The 26,262-nt window shown below is 45.9% G+C and overlaps 1 protein-coding gene across 1 annotated transcript in view; it reads right to left on the reverse strand.

Annotated features, from left to right (window-relative positions):
* LOC139577795 (NACHT, LRR and PYD domains-containing protein 3-like) overlaps positions 1 to 26,262 on the reverse strand; it is a 97,122-nt gene that overhangs the window by 46,204 nt on the left and 24,656 nt on the right. The window contains exons 2-6 of the mRNA XM_071404968.1: positions 19,976 to 20,205; positions 19,558 to 19,724; positions 17,647 to 19,456; positions 17,392 to 17,565; positions 16,939 to 17,112 (exon numbers count right to left, since the gene is read on the reverse strand). Of these exons, the coding sequence (XP_071261069.1) occupies positions 16,939 to 17,112; positions 17,392 to 17,565; positions 17,647 to 19,456; positions 19,558 to 19,724; positions 19,976 to 20,178 (2,528 nt within the window). The 5' untranslated portion in view covers positions 20,179 to 20,205. The remainder of the gene's footprint in view (positions 1 to 16,938; positions 17,113 to 17,391; positions 17,566 to 17,646; positions 19,457 to 19,557; positions 19,725 to 19,975; positions 20,206 to 26,262) is intronic.

The following is a 26,262-nucleotide window of genomic DNA, read 5'->3' on the forward strand; positions in this document are numbered from 1 at the left end:
TGATAGAGGAAACCAGGTCTAGATTTAACAGGCCTGATAGAGGAAACCAAGTCTAGATTTAACAGGCCTGATAAAGGAAACCAAGTCTAGATTTAACAGGTACAGGCCTGATAGAGGAAACCAGGTCTAGATTTAACAGGTACAGGCCTGATAGAGGAAACCAGGTCAAGATTTAACAGGCCTGATAGAGGAAACCAAGTCTAGATTTAACAGGCCTGATAGAGGAAACCAAGTCTAGATTTAACAGGTACAGGCCTGATGGAGGAAACCAGGTCCAGATTTAACAGGTACAGGCCTGATAGAGGAAACAAGGTCTAGATTTAGCAGGCCTGATAGAGGAAACCAAGTCTAGATTTAACAGGCCTGATGGAGGAAACCAGGTATAGATTTAACAGGTACAGGCCTGATAGAGGAAACCAGGTCTAGATTTAACAGGTACAGGCCTGATGGAGGAAACCAGGTCCAGATTTAACAGGTACAGGCCTGATAGAGGAAACAAGGTCTAGATTTAACAGGCCTGATAGAGGAAACCAAGTCTAGATTTAACAGGCCTGATGGAGGAAACCAGGTCTAGATTTAACAGGTACAGGCCTGATAGAGGAAACCAGGTCTGGATTTAACAGGTACAGGCCTGTTGGAGGAAACCAGGTCTAGATTTAACAGGCCTGATAGAGGAAACCTGGTCTAGATGTAACAGGCCTGATAGAGGAAACCAGGTCTAGATTTAACAGACCTGATAGAGAAAACCAGGTCTAGATTTAACAGGTACAGGCCTGATGGAGGAAACCAGGTCTAGATTGAACAGGTACAGGCCTGATGGAGGAAACCAGGTCTGGATTTAACAGGTACAGGCCTGATGGAGGAAACCAGGTCTAGATTTAACAGGTACAGGCCTGATGGAGGAAACCAGGTCTAGATTGAACAGGCCTGATAGAGGAAACCAGGTCTAGATTTAACGGGTACAGGCCTGATAGAGGAAACCATGTCTAGATTTAACAGGTACAGGCCTGATAGAGGAAACCAGGTCTAGATTTAACAGGTACAGGCCTGATGGAGGAAACCAGGTCTAGATTTAACAGGCCTGATGGAGGAAACCAGGTCTAGATTGAACAGGCCTGATGGAGGAAACCAGGTCTAGATTGAACAGGCCTGATAGAGGAAACCAGGTCTGGATTTAACAGGTACAGACCTGATGGAGGAAACCAGGTCTAGATTTAACAGGTACAGGCCTGATGGAGGAAACCAGGTCTAGATTTAACAGGTACAGGCCTGATAGAGGAAACCAGGTCTAGATTTATCAGGCCTGATAGAGGAAACCAGGTCTGGATTTAACAGGTACAGGCCTGATGGAGGAAACCAGCTCTAGATTTAACAGGCCTGATAAAGGAAACCAGGTCTAGATTTAACAGATGAATCCAAGATGGCGTAGCAGTCGGACGTGTGTTGTCTTGTCTTGTCCCGTGTAAATAGTCTTCGTATTTTTCGTATACATTTCGTATATATTTTAATTTCACTTTCCATCTAGGAACTGAATATACATTCCTACATTCCGCCTCACCCAATGTGGTACGGACCTGCTTTTTTTTATACTTTAGAACCGTAACCCCAATCAGAAGCTAGCCAGATAACTAGCTACTAGCTAGTAGTCAGTTAGCCACTGCTGCGGTCTTCACCCTCAACTCGGACACAGCCAGCTTCAATACCGGGCCAATACCTGCCAGTCTGCAAGCGCGATATCAACCCAGAGCATATAGGACTGCTTTTTCTCTACCACATCACCGGATTCCTGACGCAAGCTCTGGACAATTACACCGTATCATCACAGCTAGCTAGCTGCAACCGAGTGGCTACTACTGGCTAACACCTCTGTCCCGAAGCAAGCACCAGTTAGCCTTGAGCTAGCCTCGAGCTAGGCCCATCTGCCGGCTAGCCGAAGAGGTCTACCAGCGAATTCTTGGGCTACAATACCTCTTTTGCCAATTGGACTGGACCTTTTTTTACCGACACAGAGCCCTGCCAATCCATCACAACTGGTCTAAATCAGCTACAAGCTAATTTAGCCATTTTTTTTGCCGCTGCTAGTAGCTTTTACCTTCTGCACAGACACCAGCCCTGTTATTAGCCTGGATATTACTCACCAATTTACCAGCATCGGACTGTCTCTCGACAACAACGCCGGATTCCTGCCGTAATCCCTGAGCCAATACTTCTGATCCTCACAGCTAGCTTGCAGCTAGCGCAGCTAGCGCCACTGCCACGAAGCTAGCACCAGTTAGCAAACACAATTCTACAATTCACAACCTCTCTTTCGCCATCCGGCTTGGATTCTCTGTCGACACGACCACGTCTGAGCAGACCCCCTCCGTCTGAGCAGACCACCCCCCGGGCTACTAACTTTAAACGCCGCGTGCTAGCTTAGTGGAGGCCTCCCTGCTCCATCTACGGCTGCCCCCTGGACACTATGATCACTTGGCTACATAGCTGATGCATGCTTGACTGTCCATTAATTCACGGTACTCCATTCTGTTTATTTGTGTTTTATCTGTCGGCTCTGTGCTTTAACTCAGGATCTGTGTGTAGTTAATCCGACCCTCTCTGCCTAGTCGTCGCCATTTTTACCTGTTGTTGCTGTGTTAGACTAGCACCCTGTTATTGCTGCTGTTATCTTACCTGTTGTTTTAGCTAGCTCTCCCAATCAAGACCTGCAATCACTTTATGCCTTATTGTATGTCTCTCTCAAATATCAATATGCCTTGCATACTGTTGTTCAGGCTAGTTATCATTATCATTGTTTTGGTTTGCAATGGACCCTGTAGTTCCACTCTCCGTACCTCTGATACCTCCTTTGTCCCACCCCCCACACATGCGGTGACCTCACCCATTGAGACCAGCATGTCCAGAGATACAACCTCTCTTATCATCACCCAGTGCCTGGGCTTGCCTCCGCTGTACCCGCGCCCCACCATACCCCTGTCTGCACATTATGCCCAGAATCTATTCTACCACGCCCATAAATCTGCTCCTTTTATTCTTTGTCCCCAACGCTCTAGGCGACCAGTTTTGATAGCCTTTAGCCGCACCCTCATCCTACTACTCCTCTGTTCCTCGGGTGATGTGGAGGTAAACCCAGGCCCTGCATGTCCCCAGACACCCTAATTTGTTGACTTCTGTGATCGAAAAAGCCTTGGCCTCATGCATGTCAACATCAGAAGCCTCCTCCCTAAGTTTGCCTTACTCACCGCTTTAGCACACTCTGCCAACCCTGATGTCCTTGCCGTGTCCGAATCCTGGCTTAGGAAGGCCTCCAAAAATTCTGAGATTTTTCATACCCAACTATAACACTTTCCGTCAAGATAGAACTGCCAAAGGGGGAGGAGTTGCAATCTACTGCAGAGATAGCCTGCAAAGTTCTGTCATACTTTCCAGGTCTATGCCCAAACAGTTCGAACTTCTAATTTAAAAAATTAATCTCTCCAGAAATAAGTCTCTCACTGTTGCCGCCTGCTACCGACCCCCCTCAGCTCCCAGCTGGGCCCTGGACACCATCTGTGAATTGATCGCTCCCCATCTAGCTTCAGAGTTTGTTCTGTTAGGTGACCTAAACTGGGATATGCTTAACACCCCGGCAGTCCTACAATCCAAGCTTGATGCCCTCAATCTCACACAAATCATCAAGGAACCCACTAGGTACAACCCTAAATCCGTAAACACGGGCACCCTAATAGACATTATCCTGACCAACCTGCCCTCCAAATACACCTCTGCTGTCTTCAATCAAGATCTCAGCGATCACTGCCTCATTGCCTGTATCCGCCACGGGTCCGCGGTCAAACGACCACCCCTCATCACTGTCAAACGCTCCCTAAAACACTTCTGCGAGCAGGCCTTTCTAATCGACCTGGCCCGGGTACCCTGGAAGGATATTGACCTCATCCCGTCAGTTGAGGATGCCTGGTCATTCTTTAAATGTTACTTCCTCACCATATTAGACAAGCATGCTCCGTTCAAAAAATGCAGAACCAAGAACAGATATAGCCCTTGGTTCACTCCAGACCTGACTGCCCTCGACCAGCACAAAAACATCCTGTGGCGAACTGCAATAGCATCGAAGAGCCCCCGCGATATGCAACTGTTCAGGGAAGTCAGGAACCAATACACGCAGTCAGTCAGGAAAGCAAAGGCCAGCTTTTTCAAGCAGAAATTTGCATCCTGTAGCTCTAACTCCAAAAAGTTCTGGGATACTGTAAAGTCCATGGAGAACAAGAGCACCTCCTCCCAGCTGCCCACTGCACTGAGGCTAGGTAACACGGTCACCACCGATAAATCCGTGATAATCGAAGACTTCAACAAGCATTTCTCAATGGCTGGCCATGCCTTCCTCCTGGCGACTCCAACCTTGGCCAACAGCCCCGCCCCCCCCGCTGCTACTCGCCCAAGCCTCCCCAGCTTCTCCTTTACCCAAATCCAGATAGCAGATGTTCTGAAAGAGCTGGAAAACCTGGACCCATACAAATCAGCTGGGCTTGACAATCTGGACCCCCTATTTCTGAAACTGTCCGCCGCCATTGTCGCACCCCCTATTACCAGCCTGTTCAACCTCTCCTTCGTATCATCTGAGATCCCCAAGGATTGGAAAGCTGCCGCGGTCATCCCCCTCTTCAAAGGGGGAGACACCCTGGACCCAAACTGTTACAGACCTATATCCATCCTGCCCTGCCTATCTAAGGTCTTCGAAAGCCAAGTCAACAAACAGATCACTGACCATCTCGAATCCCACCGTACCTTCTCCGCTGTGCAATCCGGTTTCCGAGCCGGTCACGGGTGCACCTCAGCCACGCTCAAGGTACTAAACGATATCATAACCGCCATCGATAAAAGACATTACTGTGCAGCCGTCTTCATCGACCTGGCCAAGGCTTTCGACTCTGTCAATCACCATATTCTTATCGGCAGACTCAGTAGCCTCGGTTTTTCTAATGACTGCCTTGCCTGGTTCACCAACTACTTTGCAGACAGAGTTCAGTGTGTCAAATCGGAGGGCATGTTGTCCGGTCCTCTGGCAGTCTCTATGGGGGTACCACAGGGTTCAATTCTCGGGCCGACTCTTTTCTCTGTATACATCAATGATGTTGCTCTTGCTGCGGGCGATTCCCTGATCTACCTCTACGCAGACGACACCATTCTATATACTTCCGGCCCTTCCTTGGACACTGTGCTATCTAACCTCCAAACGAGCTTCAATGCCATACAACACTCCTTCCGTGGCCTCCAACTGCTCTTAAACGCTAGTAAAACCAAATGCATGCTTTTCAACCGTTCGCTGCCTGCACCCGCACGCCCGACTAGCATCACCACCCTGGACGGTTCAGACCTAGAATATGTGGACATCTATAAGTACCTAGGTGTCTGGCTAGACTGCAAACTCTCCTTCCAGACTCATATCAAACATCTCCAATCCAAAATCAAATCAAGAATCGGCTTTCTATTCCGCAACAAAGCCTCCTTCACTCACGCCGCCAAACTTACCCTAGTAAAACTGACTATCCTACCGATCCTCGACTTCGGCGATGTCATCTACAAAATAGCTTCCAATACTCTACTCAGCAAACTGGATGCAGTTTATCACAGTGCCATTCGTTTTGTTACTAAAGCACCTTATACGACCCACCACTGCGACCTGTATGCCCTAGTCGGCTGGCCCTCGCTACATGTTCGTCGTCAGACCAACTGGCTCCAGGTCATCTACAAGGCTATGCTAGGTAAAGTGCCGCCTTATCTCAGTTCACTGGTCACGATGGCTACACCCACCCGCAGCACGCGCTCCAGCAGGTGTATCTCACTGATCATCCCTAAAGCCAAAACCTCATTTGGACGCCTTTCCTTCCAGTTCTCTGCTGCCTGCGACTGGAACGAATTGCAAAAATCTCTGAAGTTGGAGACTTTTATCTCCCTCAACAACTTTAAACATCTGCTATCTGAGCAGGTAACCGATCGCTGCAGCTGTACATAGTCCATCAGTATATAGCCCACCCAATTTACCTACCTCACCCCCCATACTGCTTTATTTATTTACTTTTCTGCTCTTTTGCACACCAGTATCTCTTCTTGCACATGATCATCTGATGATTTATCACTCCAGTGTTAATCTGCTAAATTGTAATTATTCGATTTATTGCCTACCTCATGCCTTTTGCACACATTGTATATAGATTCTCTTTTTTTTCTACCATGTTATTGACTTGTTTATTGTTTACTCCATGTGTAACTCTGTGTTGTCTGTTCACACTGCTATGCTTTATCTTGGCCAGGTCGCAGTTGCAAATGAGAACTTGTTCTCAACTAGCCTACCTGGTTAAATAAAGGTGAAAAAAAAATAAAAATAAAAAACAGGTACAGGCCTGATGGAGGAAACCAGGTCTAGATTTAACAGGCCTGATAAAGGAACCCAGGTCTAGATTTAACAGGCCTGATGGAGGAAACCAGGTCTAGATTTAACAGGTACAGGCCTGATAGAGGAAACCAGGTCTAGATTTAACAGGTACAGGCCTGATAGAGGAAACCAGGTCTAGATTTAACAGGCCTGATAGAGGAAACCTGGTCTAGATTTAACAGGCCTGATAGAGGAAACCAAGTCTAGATTTAACAGGCCTGATAGAGGAAACCAAGTCTAGATTTAACAGGTACAGGCCTGATGGAGGAAACCAGGTCTAGATTTAACAGGCCTGATAGAGGAAACCAAGTCTAGATTTAACAGGCCTGATAGAGGAAACCAAGTCTAGATTTAACAGGCCTGATGGAGGAAACCAAGTCTAGATTTAACAGGTACAGGCCTGATGGAGGAAACCAGGTCCAGATTTAACAGGTACAGGCCTGATGGAGGAAACCAGGTCTAGATTTAACAGGCCTGATAGAGGAAACCAGGTCTAGATTTAACAGGCCTGATAGAGGAAACCAAGTCTAGATTTAACAGGCCTGATAGAGGAAACCAAGTCTAGATTTAACAGGTGCAGGCCTGATGGAGGAAACCAGGTCTAGATTTAACAGGCCTGATGGAGGAAACCAGGTCTAGATTTAACAGGCCTGATAGAGGAAACCAGGTCTAGATTTAACAGGTACAGGCCTGATGGAGGAAACCAGGTCCAGATTTAACAGGTACAGGCCTGATAGAGGAAACCAGGTCTAGATTTAACAGGCCTGATAGAGGAAACCAAGTCTAGATTTAACAGGCCTGATAGAGGAAACCAAGTCTAGATTTAACAGTTACAGGCCTGATAGAGGAAACCAGGTTTAGATTTAACAGGCCTGATAGAGGAAACCAAGTCTAGATTTAACAGGTACAGGCCTGATGGAGGAAACCAGGTCTAGATTTAACAGGTACAGGCCTGATAGAGGAAACCAGGTCTAGATTTAACAGGTACAGGCCTGATGGAGGAAACCAGGTCTAGATTTAACAGGTACAGGCCTGATGGAGGAAACCAGGTCTAGATTTAACAGGTACAGGCCTGATGGAGGAAACCAGGTCTAGATTTAACAGGTACAGGCCTGATAGAGGAAACCAGGTCTAGATTTAACAGGTACAGGCCTGATGGAGGAAACCTGGTCTAGATTTAACAGGCCTGATAGAGGAAACCAGGTCTAGATTTAACAGGTACAGGCCTGATGGAGGAAACCAGGTCCAGATTTAACAGGTACAGGCCTGATAGAGGAAACCAGGTCTAGATTTAACAGGCCTGATAGAGGAAACCAAGTCTAGATTTAACAGGCCTGATAGAGGAAACCAAGTCTAGATTTAACAGGTACAGGCCTGATGGAGGAAACCAGGTCTAGATTTAACAGGCCTGATAGAGGAAACCAAGTCTAGATTTAACAGGCCTGATAGAGGAAACCAAGTCTAGATTTAACAGGCCTGATGGAGGAAACCAAGTCTAGATTTAACAGGTACAGGCCTGATGGAGGAAACCAGGTCCAGATTTAACAGGTACAGGCCTGATGGAGGAAACCAGGTCTAGATTTAACAGGCCTGATAGAGGAAACCAGGTCTAGATTTAACAGGCCTGATAGAGGAAACCAAGTCTAGATTTAACAGGCCTGATAGAGGAAACCAAGTCTAGATTTAACAGGTGCAGGCCTGATGGAGGAAACCAGGTCTAGATTTAACAGGCCTGATGGAGGAAACCAGGTCTAGATTTAACAGGCCTGATAGAGGAAACCAGGTCTAGATTTAACAGGTACAGGCCTGATGGAGGAAACCAGGTCCAGATTTAACAGGTACAGGCCTGATAGAGGAAACCAGGTCTAGATTTAACAGGCCTGATAGAGGAAACCAAGTCTAGATTTAACAGGCCTGATAGAGGAAACCAAGTCTAGATTTAACAGTTACAGGCCTGATAGAGGAAACCAGGTTTAGATTTAACAGGCCTGATAGAGGAAACCAAGTCTAGATTTAACAGGTACAGGCCTGATGGAGGAAACCAGGTCTAGATTTAACAGGTACAGGCCTGATAGAGGAAACCAGGTCTAGATTTAACAGGTACAGGCCTGATGGAGGAAACCAGGTCTAGATTTAACAGGTACAGGCCTGATGGAGGAAACCAGGTCTAGATTTAACAGGTACAGGCCTGATGGAGGAAACCAGGTCTAGATTTAACAGGTACAGGCCTGATAGAGGAAACCAGGTCTAGATTTAACAGGTACAGGCCTGATGGAGGAAACCTGGTCTAGATTTAACAGGCCTGATAGAGGAAACCAGGTCTAGATTTAACAGGCCTGATAGAGGAAACCAAGTCTAGATTTAACAGGCCTGATAAAGGAAACCAAGTCTAGATTTAACAGGTACAGGCCTGATAGAGGAAACCAGGTCTAGATTTAACAGGTACAGGCCTGATAGAGGAAACCAGGTCAAGATTTAACAGGCCTGATAGAGGAAACCAAGTCTAGATTTAACAGGCCTGATAGAGGAAACCAAGTCTAGATTTAACAGGTACAGGCCTGATGGAGGAAACCAGGTCCAGATTTAACAGGTACAGGCCTGATAGAGGAAACAAGGTCTAGATTTAGCAGGCCTGATAGAGGAAACCAAGTCTAGATTTAACAGGCCTGATGGAGGAAACCAGGTATAGATTTAACAGGTACAGGCCTGATAGAGGAAACCAGGTCTAGATTTAACAGGTACAGGCCTGATGGAGGAAACCAGGTCCAGATTTAACAGGTACAGGCCTGATAGAGGAAACAAGGTCTAGATTTAACAGGCCTGATAGAGGAAACCAAGTCTAGATTTAACAGGCCTGATGGAGGAAACCAGGTCTAGATTTAACAGGTACAGGCCTGATAGAGGAAACCAGGTCTGGATTTAACAGGTACAGGCCTGTTGGAGGAAACCAGGTCTAGATTTAACAGGCCTGATAGAGGAAACCTGGTCTAGATGTAACAGGCCTGATAGAGGAAACCAGGTCTAGATTTAACAGACCTGATAGAGAAAACCAGGTCTAGATTTAACAGGTACAGGCCTGATGGAGGAAACCAGGTCTAGATTGAACAGGTACAGGCCTGATGGAGGAAACCAGGTCTGGATTTAACAGGTACAGGCCTGATGGAGGAAACCAGGTCTAGATTTAACAGGTACAGGCCTGATGGAGGAAACCAGGTCTAGATTGAACAGGCCTGATAGAGGAAACCAGGTCTAGATTTAACGGGTACAGGCCTGATAGAGGAAACCATGTCTAGATTTAACAGGTACAGGCCTGATAGAGGAAACCAGGTCTAGATTTAACAGGTACAGGCCTGATGGAGGAAACCAGGTCTAGATTTAACAGGCCTGATGGAGGAAACCAGGTCTAGATTGAACAGGCCTGATGGAGGAAACCAGGTCTAGATTGAACAGGCCTGATAGAGGAAACCAGGTCTGGATTTAACAGGTACAGACCTGATGGAGGAAACCAGGTCTAGATTTAACAGGTACAGGCCTGATGGAGGAAACCAGGTCTAGATTTAACAGGTACAGGCCTGATAGAGGAAACCAGGTCTAGATTTATCAGGCCTGATAGAGGAAACCAGGTCTGGATTTAACAGGTACAGGCCTGATGGAGGAAACCAGCTCTAGATTTAACAGGCCTGATAAAGGAAACCAGGTCTAGATTTAACAGATGAATCCAAGATGGCGTAGCAGTCGGACGTGTGTTGTCTTGTCTTGTCCCGTGTAAATAGTCTTCGTATTTTTCGTATACATTTCGTATATATTTTAATTTCACTTTCCATCTAGGAACTGAATATACATTCCTACATTCCGCCTCACCCAATGTGGTACGGACCTGCTTTTTTTTATACTTTAGAACCGTAACCCCAATCAGAAGCTAGCCAGATAACTAGCTACTAGCTAGTAGTCAGTTAGCCACTGCTGCGGTCTTCACCCTCAACTCGGACACAGCCAGCTTCAATACCGGGCCAATACCTGCCAGTCTGCAAGCGCGATATCAACCCAGAGCATATAGGACTGCTTTTTCTCTACCACATCACCGGATTCCTGACGCAAGCTCTGGACAATTACACCGTATCATCACAGCTAGCTAGCTGCAACCGAGTGGCTACTACTGGCTAACACCTCTGTCCCGAAGCAAGCACCAGTTAGCCTTGAGCTAGCCTCGAGCTAGGCCCATCTGCCGGCTAGCCGAAGAGGTCTACCAGCGAATTCTTGGGCTACAATACCTCTTTTGCCAATTGGACTGGACCTTTTTTTACCGACACAGAGCCCTGCCAATCCATCACAACTGGTCTAAATCAGCTACAAGCTAATTTAGCCATTTTTTTTGCCGCTGCTAGTAGCTTTTACCTTCTGCACAGACACCAGCCCTGTTATTAGCCTGGATATTACTCACCAATTTACCAGCATCGGACTGTCTCTCGACAACAACGCCGGATTCCTGCCGTAATCCCTGAGCCAATACTTCTGATCCTCACAGCTAGCTTGCAGCTAGCGCAGCTAGCGCCACTGCCACGAAGCTAGCACCAGTTAGCAAACACAATTCTACAATTCACAACCTCTCTTTCGCCATCCGGCTTGGATTCTCTGTCGACACGACCACGTCTGAGCAGACCCCCTCCGTCTGAGCAGACCACCCCCCGGGCTACTAACTTTAAACGCCGCGTGCTAGCTTAGTGGAGGCCTCCCTGCTCCATCTACGGCTGCCCCCTGGACACTATGATCACTTGGCTACATAGCTGATGCATGCTTGACTGTCCATTAATTCACGGTACTCCATTCTGTTTATTTGTGTTTTATCTGTCGGCTCTGTGCTTTAACTCAGGATCTGTGTGTAGTTAATCCGACCCTCTCTGCCTAGTCGTCGCCATTTTTACCTGTTGTTGCTGTGTTAGACTAGCACCCTGTTATTGCTGCTGTTATCTTACCTGTTGTTTTAGCTAGCTCTCCCAATCAAGACCTGCAATCACTTTATGCCTTATTGTATGTCTCTCTCAAATATCAATATGCCTTGCATACTGTTGTTCAGGCTAGTTATCATTATCATTGTTTTGGTTTGCAATGGACCCTGTAGTTCCACTCTCCGTACCTCTGATACCTCCTTTGTCCCACCCCCCACACATGCGGTGACCTCACCCATTGAGACCAGCATGTCCAGAGATACAACCTCTCTTATCATCACCCAGTGCCTGGGCTTGCCTCCGCTGTACCCGCGCCCCACCATACCCCTGTCTGCACATTATGCCCAGAATCTATTCTACCACGCCCATAAATCTGCTCCTTTTATTCTTTGTCCCCAACGCTCTAGGCGACCAGTTTTGATAGCCTTTAGCCGCACCCTCATCCTACTACTCCTCTGTTCCTCGGGTGATGTGGAGGTAAACCCAGGCCCTGCATGTCCCCAGACACCCTAATTTGTTGACTTCTGTGATCGAAAAAGCCTTGGCCTCATGCATGTCAACATCAGAAGCCTCCTCCCTAAGTTTGCCTTACTCACCGCTTTAGCACACTCTGCCAACCCTGATGTCCTTGCCGTGTCCGAATCCTGGCTTAGGAAGGCCTCCAAAAATTCTGAGATTTTTCATACCCAACTATAACACTTTCCGTCAAGATAGAACTGCCAAAGGGGGAGGAGTTGCAATCTACTGCAGAGATAGCCTGCAAAGTTCTGTCATACTTTCCAGGTCTATGCCCAAACAGTTCGAACTTCTAATTTAAAAAATTAATCTCTCCAGAAATAAGTCTCTCACTGTTGCCGCCTGCTACCGACCCCCCTCAGCTCCCAGCTGGGCCCTGGACACCATCTGTGAATTGATCGCTCCCCATCTAGCTTCAGAGTTTGTTCTGTTAGGTGACCTAAACTGGGATATGCTTAACACCCCGGCAGTCCTACAATCCAAGCTTGATGCCCTCAATCTCACACAAATCATCAAGGAACCCACTAGGTACAACCCTAAATCCGTAAACACGGGCACCCTAATAGACATTATCCTGACCAACCTGCCCTCCAAATACACCTCTGCTGTCTTCAATCAAGATCTCAGCGATCACTGCCTCATTGCCTGTATCCGCCACGGGTCCGCGGTCAAACGACCACCCCTCATCACTGTCAAACGCTCCCTAAAACACTTCTGCGAGCAGGCCTTTCTAATCGACCTGGCCCGGGTACCCTGGAAGGATATTGACCTCATCCCGTCAGTTGAGGATGCCTGGTCATTCTTTAAATGTTACTTCCTCACCATATTAGACAAGCATGCTCCGTTCAAAAAATGCAGAACCAAGAACAGATATAGCCCTTGGTTCACTCCAGACCTGACTGCCCTCGACCAGCACAAAAACATCCTGTGGCGAACTGCAATAGCATCGAAGAGCCCCCGCGATATGCAACTGTTCAGGGAAGTCAGGAACCAATACACGCAGTCAGTCAGGAAAGCAAAGGCCAGCTTTTTCAAGCAGAAATTTGCATCCTGTAGCTCTAACTCCAAAAAGTTCTGGGATACTGTAAAGTCCATGGAGAACAAGAGCACCTCCTCCCAGCTGCCCACTGCACTGAGGCTAGGTAACACGGTCACCACCGATAAATCCGTGATAATCGAAGACTTCAACAAGCATTTCTCAATGGCTGGCCATGCCTTCCTCCTGGCGACTCCAACCTTGGCCAACAGCCCCGCCCCCCCCGCTGCTACTCGCCCAAGCCTCCCCAGCTTCTCCTTTACCCAAATCCAGATAGCAGATGTTCTGAAAGAGCTGGAAAACCTGGACCCATACAAATCAGCTGGGCTTGACAATCTGGACCCCCTATTTCTGAAACTGTCCGCCGCCATTGTCGCACCCCCTATTACCAGCCTGTTCAACCTCTCCTTCGTATCATCTGAGATCCCCAAGGATTGGAAAGCTGCCGCGGTCATCCCCCTCTTCAAAGGGGGAGACACCCTGGACCCAAACTGTTACAGACCTATATCCATCCTGCCCTGCCTATCTAAGGTCTTCGAAAGCCAAGTCAACAAACAGATCACTGACCATCTCGAATCCCACCGTACCTTCTCCGCTGTGCAATCCGGTTTCCGAGCCGGTCACGGGTGCACCTCAGCCACGCTCAAGGTACTAAACGATATCATAACCGCCATCGATAAAAGACATTACTGTGCAGCCGTCTTCATCGACCTGGCCAAGGCTTTCGACTCTGTCAATCACCATATTCTTATCGGCAGACTCAGTAGCCTCGGTTTTTCTAATGACTGCCTTGCCTGGTTCACCAACTACTTTGCAGACAGAGTTCAGTGTGTCAAATCGGAGGGCATGTTGTCCGGTCCTCTGGCAGTCTCTATGGGGGTACCACAGGGTTCAATTCTCGGGCCGACTCTTTTCTCTGTATACATCAATGATGTTGCTCTTGCTGCGGGCGATTCCCTGATCTACCTCTACGCAGACGACACCATTCTATATACTTCCGGCCCTTCCTTGGACACTGTGCTATCTAACCTCCAAACGAGCTTCAATGCCATACAACACTCCTTCCGTGGCCTCCAACTGCTCTTAAACGCTAGTAAAACCAAATGCATGCTTTTCAACCGTTCGCTGCCTGCACCCGCACGCCCGACTAGCATCACCACCCTGGACGGTTCAGACCTAGAATATGTGGACATCTATAAGTACCTAGGTGTCTGGCTAGACTGCAAACTCTCCTTCCAGACTCATATCAAACATCTCCAATCCAAAATCAAATCAAGAATCGGCTTTCTATTCCGCAACAAAGCCTCCTTCACTCACGCCGCCAAACTTACCCTAGTAAAACTGACTATCCTACCGATCCTCGACTTCGGCGATGTCATCTACAAAATAGCTTCCAATACTCTACTCAGCAAACTGGATGCAGTTTATCACAGTGCCATTCGTTTTGTTACTAAAGCACCTTATACGACCCACCACTGCGACCTGTATGCCCTAGTCGGCTGGCCCTCGCTACATGTTCGTCGTCAGACCAACTGGCTCCAGGTCATCTACAAGGCTATGCTAGGTAAAGTGCCGCCTTATCTCAGTTCACTGGTCACGATGGCTACACCCACCCGCAGCACGCGCTCCAGCAGGTGTATCTCACTGATCATCCCTAAAGCCAAAACCTCATTTGGACGCCTTTCCTTCCAGTTCTCTGCTGCCTGCGACTGGAACGAATTGCAAAAATCTCTGAAGTTGGAGACTTTTATCTCCCTCAACAACTTTAAACATCTGCTATCTGAGCAGGTAACCGATCGCTGCAGCTGTACATAGTCCATCAGTATATAGCCCACCCAATTTACCTACCTCACCCCCCATACTGCTTTATTTATTTACTTTTCTGCTCTTTTGCACACCAGTATCTCTTCTTGCACATGATCATCTGATGATTTATCACTCCAGTGTTAATCTGCTAAATTGTAATTATTCGATTTATTGCCTACCTCATGCCTTTTGCACACATTGTATATAGATTCTCTTTTTTTTCTACCATGTTATTGACTTGTTTATTGTTTACTCCATGTGTAACTCTGTGTTGTCTGTTCACACTGCTATGCTTTATCTTGGCCAGGTCGCAGTTGCAAATGAGAACTTGTTCTCAACTAGCCTACCTGGTTAAAGAAAGGTGAAAAAAAAAAAAAAAAAAAAAAACAGGTACAGGCCTGATGGAGGAAACCAGGTCTAGATTTAACAGGCCTGATAAAGGAACCCAGGTCTAGATTTAACAGGCCTGATGGAGGAAACCAGGTCTAGATTTAACAGGTACAGGCCTGATAGAGGAAACCAGGTCTAGATTTAACAGGTACAGGCCTGATAGAGGAAACCAGGTCTAGATTTAACAGGCCTGATAGAGGAAACCTGGTCTAGATTTAACAGGCCTGATAGAGGAAACCAAGTCTAGATTTAACAGGCCTGATAGAGGAAACCAAGTCTAGATTTAACAGGTACAGGCCTGATGGAGGAAACCAGGTCTAGATTTAACAGGCCTGATAGAGGAAACCAAGTCTAGATTTAACAGGCCTGATAGAGGAAACCAAGTCTAGATTTAACAGGCCTGATGGAGGAAACCAAGTCTAGATTTAACAGGTACAGGCCTGATGGAGGAAACCAGGTCCAGATTTAACAGGTACAGGCCTGATGGAGGAAACCAGGTCTAGATTTAACAGGCCTGATAGAGGAAACCAGGTCTAGATTTAACAGGCCTGATAGAGGAAACCAAGTCTAGATTTAACAGGTGCAGGCCTGATGGAGGAAACCAGGTCTAGATTTAACAGGCCTGATGGAGGAAACCAGGTCTAGATTTAACAGGCCTGATAGAGGAAACCAGGTCTAGATTTAACAGGTACAGGCCTGATGGAGGAAACCAGGTCCAGATTTAACAGGTACAGGCCTGATAGAGGAAACCAGGTCTAGATTTAACAGGCCTGATAGAGGAAACCAAGTCTAGATTTAACAGGCCTGATAGAGGAAACCAAGTCTAGATTTAACAGTTACAGGCCTGATAGAGGAAACCAGGTTTAGATTTAACAGGCCTGATAGAGGAAACCAAGTCTAGATTTAACAGGTACAGGCCTGATGGAGGAAACCAGGTCTAGATTTAACAGGTACAGGCCTGATAGAGGAAACCAGGTCTAGATTTAACAGGTACAGGCCTGATGGAGGAAACCAGGTCTAGATTTAACAGGTACAGACCTGATGGAGGAAACCAGGTCTAGATTTAACAGGTACAGGCCTGATGGAGGAAACCAGGTCTAGATTTAACAGGTACAGGCCTGATAGAGGAAACCAGGTCTAGATTTAACAGGCCTGATGGAGGACCCCAGGTCTAGATTTAACAGGTACAGGTCTGATGGAGGAAACCAGGTCTAGATTTAACAGGCCTGATAGAGGAAACCAGGTCTAGATTTAACAGGTACAGGTCTGATGGAGGAAACCAGGTCTAGATTTAACAGGTACAGGTCTGTGCTTAAGGATGACGATAGAACCCAGCAACAGTCAAGGAAGAGCTATTTGAAAGTTTAATGCTTAAAACCACTAAATCAAATTGTTTGGGGACAGACTTGGTGGAGACACCCGAGCACTGAAGGTGATTTCCACTTCAACATCTTTGAAAGATGACTGTCATTCTGCTGTAGAATTGGTTAATTTTGTCCCGTGTAATAAATTCTATACATTAGTTTATACTGGATTAATTATACATTTTTGCTAACTTTAATTTTGTTAGTTATGTTCCAACATTCCCTCCCTCTTGTGACCAAAATCTGTTATTTTTAAGTCTTGGTTCCAATAGTTTCTATTTTTTTCTAAAACACAAACTAACTCACTCAAGATATTCAACTTTAGTTTCATATATTTATCACATTTGATGTATGTTTCTGCATATTTACCAAGATGCTAAAATAATGTTAACATAACAACAAATATATAAACACTATAAAGACAGTGGAAACTGAAGATATTTAACTCACACTAGTGTCTGTATGTTGCAGAGTGGACTGGTTAGTCCAACACAGAGCAGCTTCATTCCTCTGTCTCCCAAGTCATTGTAGCTGAGGTCCAGTTCTCTCAGGGGGGAGTTTGGTGTCTGCAGAGCTGAGACCAGAGTCTCACAGGATTCATATGTGAGATTACAGTCAGCCAGTCTGGAGAGAGGAGATATGTTGATATACTGTTAAATATGCAAAGATTTAAGAATAATGAGATGCGTTAAGACAATAACAGAAGGACATGATTAGACTATGTTAAAAACATACTAACTCAGTCAAGATATTTAACCTTAGTTTTATATATTTATCATATTTGATGAATGTTTCTGCATATTTACCAAGATGTTCAAATAATGTTAAAAACATAATAACACATAATTACTACAAATTTATAAACACTATGAAGACAGTGGATACTGAAGATATTTAACTCACACTAGTGTCTGTATGTTGCCGAGTGGACTGGTTAGTCCATCACAAAGCCGCTCCACTCCTCTGTCTCTCAGGTTATTGTAGCTGAGGTCCAGTTCTCTCAGGGGGGAGTTTGGTGTCTGCAGAGCTGAAGCCAGAGTCTCACAGGATTCATCTGCGAGGTTACAGCCAGCCAGTCTGGAGAGGAGATAATCTGTTAGATATACAAATCCTCCAGAGTAACGATACTGTAAACATCAACTCAATAACAGAACTTACAGTGCTCTCTTGCAGGTTTTCACGACCGGCAGCAACCTCTGATAACCTTTCTCTGATGTGTTGTATGTCTTCAGGTCAAACTCCTCCAGCACCTCCTCTGACATCAGTAACAGGTAGGCCAGGGCTGAACATTGGTCAGGTTTTAGCTCTGTTTCTGAAAGAGTTCCTGATCGCAGGGAGGTCTGCATGTCTTCAACTAGAGAGTTGGCACCAAGTTCATTCAGACAGTGGAACAAGTTGATGATCCTTTCTGGTGAGGATTCCCTTTCGATGTTGTCTGAAAGGTACCTGACTGTTCTCTCAACTGTTTCCTCATTGGTCTGTGTTGTACTTCCTGTCTGTGTCAGAAGGCCTCGTAACAGATTCTGATTGGACTCCAGTGAGAGACCCAGAAGGAAGCGGAGGAACAGGTCCAGGTGTCCATTCTCACTCTTCAAGGCCTGGTCCACTGCGCTCCTGTGTAAGTAAGACAACTGGATTGACTCCTCCTCCTCCTCATCAGTAGGGATTGCTTTAGGAGGGAAAACAATTTCCTGCTTGTCCAGATATGATTCTAAAGCATGCACTGATGCTAGAAACTCCTGAATGCTCAGATGCACAAAGCTGTAGACCTTCTCTTGGTACAGCCCAGATTCTTCTTTAAAGATCTCTGTACACAATGCTGAGTACTCTGATGCCTCTGTGACATCAAGGCCACACTCTCTCAGGTCCTCCTCATAGAAGATCAGGTTGCCCCTCTGCAGCTGTTGGAAAGCCAGCTTTGCCAGTTTCAGGATCATCTCTTTGTCTGACTGAGACAGTTCCTTTGGGTTTGTCTCTGTGGCTGTGTTGTACTTCTTGTTCTTCACAATGATTTGGATGAGAATGAAGTGTGAGTACATCTGGGTCAGAGTTTTGGGGACTTCATCCTTCTCTGCCACTTTCAGTATCATCTCAAGGACAGTGGCTGATATCCAACAGAAGACTGGCATGTGGCACATGATGTGGAGGCTCCTTGATGTCTTCATGTGTTTGATGATTTCATTGGCCATATTCTGATCTGTGATTTTCTTCCTGAAGTACTCCTCCTTCTGTGGATCATTGAACCCTCGTACCTCTGTCACCTGGTCAACACACTCAGGAGGGATCTGATTGGCTGCTGCGGGCCGTGTGGTTATCCAGAGGAGAGCAGAGGGAAGCAGATTCCCCTTGATGAGGTTTGTCAGCAGCACGTCCACTGAGGTTGGCTTAGTGACATCACAGCACTTCTCATTGTTTTTGAAGTCTAGAGGAAGTCGACACTCATCCAGACCATCAAAAATGAAAACAGTTTTGGTTTCACCATCTTCAATGCTGTCAATCTCTTTCAGCTCTGAGAAGTATTGGGAAAGAAGTTGCATCAGACTGTATTGGTCCCTTTTCAGGTTCAGATCACGGAAAGGAAGAGGGAACATGAAATGAACGTCCTGATTTGCTTTTCCCTCTGCCCAGTCAAGGATGACCTTCTGCACAGAGACTGTTTTTCCAATGCCAGCGATTCCTTTTGTCAGCACAGTTCTGATAGGTTTGTCTTGTCCAGGTAAAGGCTTGAAGATGTCGTTGCATTTGATTGGTGTCTCTTGTGTGGTTTGTTTCTTGGATGCCATCTCTATCTGTCTAACCTCATGTTCATTATTGAGCCCTCCACTTCCACCCTCTGTGATGTAGAGCTCTGTGTAGATGTCCTTGAACAGACTTTGGTTTCCATGGTGTCCAATTCCTTCAGATATGTGTTGATACTTGTGTTTCAGTTCAGCCTTAATGTCTTGTTGGACTGTCAGCAGAGTTTGACCTGTAGGAAAACAATGAGAGTTGGGACTCATAAGTTTGTGTGTGTGTTTTATAAGGTCCTTTGTACCGTTCTTTGTAATATTGTATGAAACACAGTCTTACTTCTTCTGTCCAGAAGGTTGTGTGTGATCTTTAATGCATCCTCACTGTCCAAACTCTCCACTTCCTTATTGTCATCTGGTAATGGTTCCTGGCTGAAAGCAGGTGGCTGATCACTCTTCATTGATAGCAGGCTGGTTGTAGGTGACTCTGCTCTGGGCTTCTGGACACTGAACAAAACAGGGAGACAGATCACCTCATCAATATCACATCAATACTTCATCTACTTCCTTTTAACAACTGTATATAGGAACTTCAAGAAGTTCTGATGTTTCTTTTAAAGCTACAGTCTGCAATTGGTAAATCCATTGTTGGCCTTTTAAATGAATGATGTAGACCTACAGTTAATGTAATGTGGGAACACTTTTCTCTTTAGTTTATATCTTTAAGATAACTGTATATTTTACATTTAATCTCTTACCTCTTAGAACTGGTGTCTTGAGTCATTTTAGAGGCAGTGGTCTCCTCTCTCCCCCCAGAGAGACTCATTTTAGAGGCAGTGGTCTCCTCCTCTCTCTCCCCAGAGAGACTCATTTTAGAGGCAGTGGTCTCCTCCTCTCTCTCCCCAGAGAGACTCATTTTAGAGGCAGTGGTCTCCTCCTCTCTCTCCCCAGAGAGACTCATTTTAGATGTAAGTCACAGCTCACTCAGCTACAATATGAAATAACAGAACAGTCAATATTTCTGAACATTGTTGAAGAACCATAAACAATGACAACACTTTTTCTATCTATGGTCAAAGAGTACAATCAGCGACTTCATATTCTATTCAAACATACACAGTCCAATATGTTATTAAACATAAACAGTCCAATATGTTATAAAACATACACAGTCCAATATGTTATTAAACATACACAGTCCAATATGTTATTAAACATACACAGTCCAATATGTTATTAAACATACACAGTCCAATATGTTATTAAACATACACAGTCCAATATGTTATTAAACATACACAATCCAATAAGCTATTATTTTGAATTGACTTGGATCCCCTGACTCCATAACAACAGCTAGTCTACCTGGTTGGATCCCCTGACTCCATAACAACAGCTAGTCTAACTGGTTGGATCCCCTGACTCCATAACAACAGCTAGTCTACCTGGTTGGATCCCCTGACTCCATAACAACAGCTAGTCTACCTGGTTGGATCCCCTGACTCCATAACAGCAGCTAGTCTACCTGGTTGGATCCCCTGACTCCATAACAACAGCTAGTCTACCTGGTTGGATCCCCTGACTCCATAACAACAGCTAGTCTACCTGGTTGGATCCCCTGACTCCATAACAACAGCTAGTCTACCTGGTTGGATCCCCTGACTCCATAACAACAGCTAGTCTACCTGGTTGGATCCCCTGACTCCATAACAACAGCTAGTCTACCTGGTTGGATCCCCTGACTCCATAACAACAGCTAGTCTACCTGGTTGGATCCCCTGACTCCATAACAACAGCTAGTCTACCTGGTTGGATCCCCTGACTCCATAACAACAGCTAGTCTACCTGGTTGGATCCCCTCACTCCATAACAACAGCTAGCGCCGAAACGAGATGGCCGCCTCGCTTCGCGTTCCTTGGAAAATATGCAGTATTTTGTTTTTTTATGTGTTATTTCTTACATCGGTACCCCAGGTAATCTTAGGTTTCATTACATACAGTCGGGAGGAACTACTGAATATACGATTAACGTCAACTCATCATCGTTCCTACCAGGAATATGACTTTCCCGAAACGGATCCAGTGTTTTGCCTTCCACCCAATACAATGGATCTGATCCCAGCCGGCGACCCTGTGCGACGCCGTAAAAGGGGCAAACGAGGCGGTCTCCTGGCCAGGCTTCGGAGACGGGCACATCGCGCTCCACTCCCTAGCATACTACTCGCCAATGTCCAGTCTCTTGACAATAAGGTTGATGAAATCCGAGCACGGGTAGCATTCCAGAGAGACATCAGGGATTGCAACGTGCTCTGCTTCACGGAAACATGGCTAACTCAAGAGACGCTAACGGAGTCGGTGCAGCCAGCTGGTTTCTTCATGCATCGCGCCGACAGAAACAAACATCTTTCTGGTAAGAAGAGGGGCGGGGGGGTATGCCTTATGATTAACGAGACGTGGTGTGATCATCATAACAACACACAGGAACTCAAGTCATTCTGTTCACCTGATCTAGAACTCCTCACAATAAAATGTTGACCGCATTATCTACCAAGGGAATTCTCTTCAATCATAATCACAGCCGTATATATTCCCCCCCAAGCAGACACATCGATGGCCCTGAACGAACTTTATCTGACTCTTTGTAAACTGGAAACCACACACCCTGAGGCTGCATTCATCGTAGCTGGGGATTTTAACAAGGCTAATCTAAAAACAAAACTCCCTAAATTCTATCAGCATATCGATTGTGCTACCAGGGCTGGAAAAACCCTAGATCATTGTTATACTAATTTCCGCGACGCATATAAGGCCCTCCCCCGCCCCCCTTTCGGAAAAGCTGACCACGACTCCATTTTGTTGATTCCAGCCTACAAACAGAAACTAAAACAACAAGCTCCCGCGCTCAGGTCTGTTCAACGCTGGTCCGACCAATCTGATTCCACTCTTCAAGACTGCTTCGATCACGCGGATTGGAATATGTTCCGCATTGCGTCCAACAACAATATGGACGAATATGCTGATTCGGTGAGCGAGTTCATTAGGAAGTGCATTGACGATGTCGTACCCACAGCAACGATTAAAACATTCCCAAACCAGAAACCGTGGATTGACGGCAGCATTCGCGTGAAACTGAAAGCGCGAACCACTGCTTTTAACCAGGGCAAGGTGACCGGAAGCATGACCGAATACAAACAGTGTAGCTATTCTCTCCGCAAGGCAATCAAACAGGCTAAGTCCCAGTACAGAGACAAAATCGAGTCGCAATTCAACAGCTCAGACACAAGAGGTATGTGGCAGGGTCTACAGTCAATCACGGATTACAAAAAGAAAACCAGCCCCGTCGCGGACCAGGATGTCTTGCTCCCAGACAGGCTAAACAACTTTTTTGCCCGCTTTGAGGACAATACAGTGCCACTGACACGGCCCCCTACCAAAACCTGCGGGCTCTCCTTCACTGCAGCCGAGGTGAGTAAAACATTTAAACGTGTTAACCCTCGCAAGGCTGCAGGCCCAGACGGCATTCCCAGCCGCGTCCTCAGAGCATGCGCAGACCAGCTGGCTGGTGTGTTTACGGACATATTCAATCAATCCTTATCCCAGTCTGCTGTTCCCACATGCTTCAAGAGGGCCACCATTGTTCCTGTTCCCAAGAAAGCTAAGGTAACTGAGCTAAACGACTACCGCCCCGTAGCACTCACTTCCGTCATCATGAAGTGCTTTGAGAGACTAGTCAAGGACCATATCACCTCCACCCTACCGGACACCCTAGACCCACTCCAATTTGCTTACCGACCCAATAGGTCCACAGACGACGCAATCGCAACCACACTGCACACTGCCCTAACCCATCTGGACAAGAGGAATACCCATGTGAGAATGCTGTTCATCGATTACAGCTCAGCATTTAACACCATAGTACCCTCCAAACTCGTCATCAAGCTCGAGACCCTGGGTCTCGACCCCGCCCTGTGCAACTGGGTCCTGGACTTCCTGACGGGCCGCCCCCAGGTGGTGAGGGTAGGTAACAACATCTCCACCCCGCTGATCCTCAACACTGGGGCCCCACAAGGGTGCGTTCTGAGCCCTCTCCTGTACTCCCTGTTCACCCACGACTGCGTGGCCATGCACGCCTCCAACTCAATCATCAAGTTTGCGGATGACACTACAGTGGTAGGCTTGATTACCAACAACGACGAGACGGCCTACAGGGAGGAGGTGAGGGCCCTCGGAGTGTGGTGTCAGGAAAATAACCTCACACTCAACGTCAACAAAACAAAGGAGATGATTGTGGACTTCAGGAAACAGCAGAGGGAGCACCCCCCTATCCACATCGACGGGTCAGTAGTGGAGAAGGTGGAAAGTTTTAAGTTCCTCGGTGTACACATCACGGACAAACTGAATTGGTCCACCCACACAGACAGCGTCATGAAGAAGGCGCAGCAGCGCCTCTTCAACCTCAGGAGGCTGAAGAAATTCGGCTTGTCACCAAAAGCACTCACAAACTTCTACAGATGCACAATCGAGAGCATCCTGTCGGGCTGTATCACCGCCTGGTACGGCAACTGCTCCGCCCACAACCGTAAGGCTCTCCAGAGGGTAGTGAGGTCTGCAGAACGCATCACCGGGGGCAAACTACCTGCCCTCCAGGACACCTACACCACCCGATGTCACAGGAAGGCCATAAAGATCATCAAGGACAACAACCACCCAAGCCACTGCCTGTTCACCCCGCTATCATCCAGAAGGCGAGGTCAGTACAGGTGCATCAAAGCAGGGACCGAGAGACTGAAAAACAGCTTCTATCTCAAGGCCATCAGACTGTTAAACAGCCACCACTAACATTTAGCGGCCGCTGCCAACATACTGACTCAACTCCAGCCACTTTAAAAATGGGAATTGATGGAAATTATGTAAAAATGTACCACTAGCCACTTTAAACAATGCCACTTAATATAATGTTTACATACCCTACATTACCCATCTCATATGTATATACTGTACTCTATATCATCTACTGCATCTTGCCATCTTTATGTAATACATGTACCACTAGCCACTTTAAACTATGCCACTTTATGTTTACATACCCTACAGTACTCATCTCATATGTATATACCGTACTCTATACCATCTACTGCATCTTGCCTATGCCGTTCTGTACCACCACTCATTCATATATCTTTATGTACATATTCTTTATCCCTTTACACTTGTGTGTGTATAAGGTAGTAGTTGTGGAATTGTTAGGTTAGATTACTTGTTGGTTATTACTGCATTGTCGGAACTAGAAGCACAAGCATTTCGCTACACTCGCATTAACATCTGCTAACCATGTGTATGTGACTAATAAAATTTGATTTGATTTGATTTGATTAGTCTACCTGGTTGGATCCCCTCACTCCATAACAACAGCTAGTCTACCTGGTTGGATCCCCTCACTCCATAACAACAGCTAGTCTACATGGGCTCCACACACAACTAGAATACATTACAGACATCTACTTTACATTGAAAGACGGTAGTAGACATTATAATGTGCAATCAATCGCCTATAACAACTACTCTATACCTCATAGCCTATAACATCACATATTAATTTGGCTAATCAATATAAATCAACATATAAGCCTCAAATGATTATTCTTGAAAGTTAAAATCAGTATTGTAATAACTTCACATTTATGCGGATGTTTTACCCCCCAAATCACCTCTCTCTACAATAGTCTAAGTTCTCAAACACTTTTCTATATTAAATTGTAAAAAGCTACAAACCTCATAACATGTTTCTTCGACCGTTATTTCTATACTTCCTTATAAAATGTTGACTAATTCCCATTTCAACACAGTGGGCGGGTTCAACACGTATAGGTTTGTATATTATACGTTCATATTTATGTAACATTAAGTCCCCTAACCCGCACGACGCTGGGCCAAATTGTGCGCAGCCCTATGGGTCTCCAGATCACGGACGGTTACAGCCCGCGATCGAACCCGGGTATGTAGTGATGCAGTGTTTTAGACCGATGCGCCACTCGGGAGCTTAAGTTAAAATAGCTGACAGATATTTCTTCCTAACCCTTTAAGAGAATACAGCCTACACACCATCATTTCTTGTTATGGTTTAATAGTTGCCTACAAGGTGATACGCATTGCTTTGTTATGCAAGAAAATGTCAAAAAATCGAAACATTGGTTTGTCTGGCAAGTACGTTTGATTGTTGAGCTGGGGTGTACTACTTAGAGCACACCGTACCAAACCGTTGCAAAACGTTTTGGAACGACAACGAGTTTCAAATTCAGGTAATTCAGAGCCGGACCGACTTTTGGGAACCATGATTTAGTCAACATTTACATCGTTTATGTGCCAATTTGTTGCATGTCACTTTTACTTGACCGATTTGACGAGACGGACTAGTTTCTTTAGCGACATATTTACACATTTCCGATGCACGTCTTCTTTCGGGAATTGAAACAACGCAAAGTGTCGACTGTGTTGGGGATCACGCGGATAGCAAATCACGATAATGTGCTATCAATCGCCTATAACAACAACTCTATACCTCATAGCCTATAACATCACATCATATTAATTAGGATAATCAATATGAATCAACATATAAGCCTACAATTATTATTCTTGAAAGTTGAAATCAGTATTGTAATAACTTCACAATTCTGTGGATGTTTTACCCCCCAAATCACCTCTCTGTACAATAGTCTAAGTTCTCAAACACTTTTCTATATTAAATTGTAAAAAGCTACAAACCTCATAACATGTTTCTTCGACCGTTATTTCTCTACTTCCTTATAAAATGTTGACTAATTCCCATTTCAACACAGTGGGCGGGTTCAACACGTATAGGTTTGTATATTATACGTTCATATTTATGTAACATTAAGTCCCCTAACCCGCACTACGCTGGGCCAAATTGTGCGCAGCCCTATGGGTCTCCAGATCACGGACGGTTACAGCCCGCGATCGAACCCGGGTATGTAGTGATGCAGTGTTTTAGACCGCTGCGCCACTCTGGAGCTTAAGTTAAAATA

The sequence above is a fragment of the Salvelinus alpinus genome, chromosome 6 (assembly GCF_045679555.1).
Source record: "Salvelinus alpinus chromosome 6, SLU_Salpinus.1, whole genome shotgun sequence".
In the NCBI taxonomy this organism is placed as follows: Eukaryota; Metazoa; Chordata; class Actinopteri; order Salmoniformes; family Salmonidae; genus Salvelinus; species Salvelinus alpinus.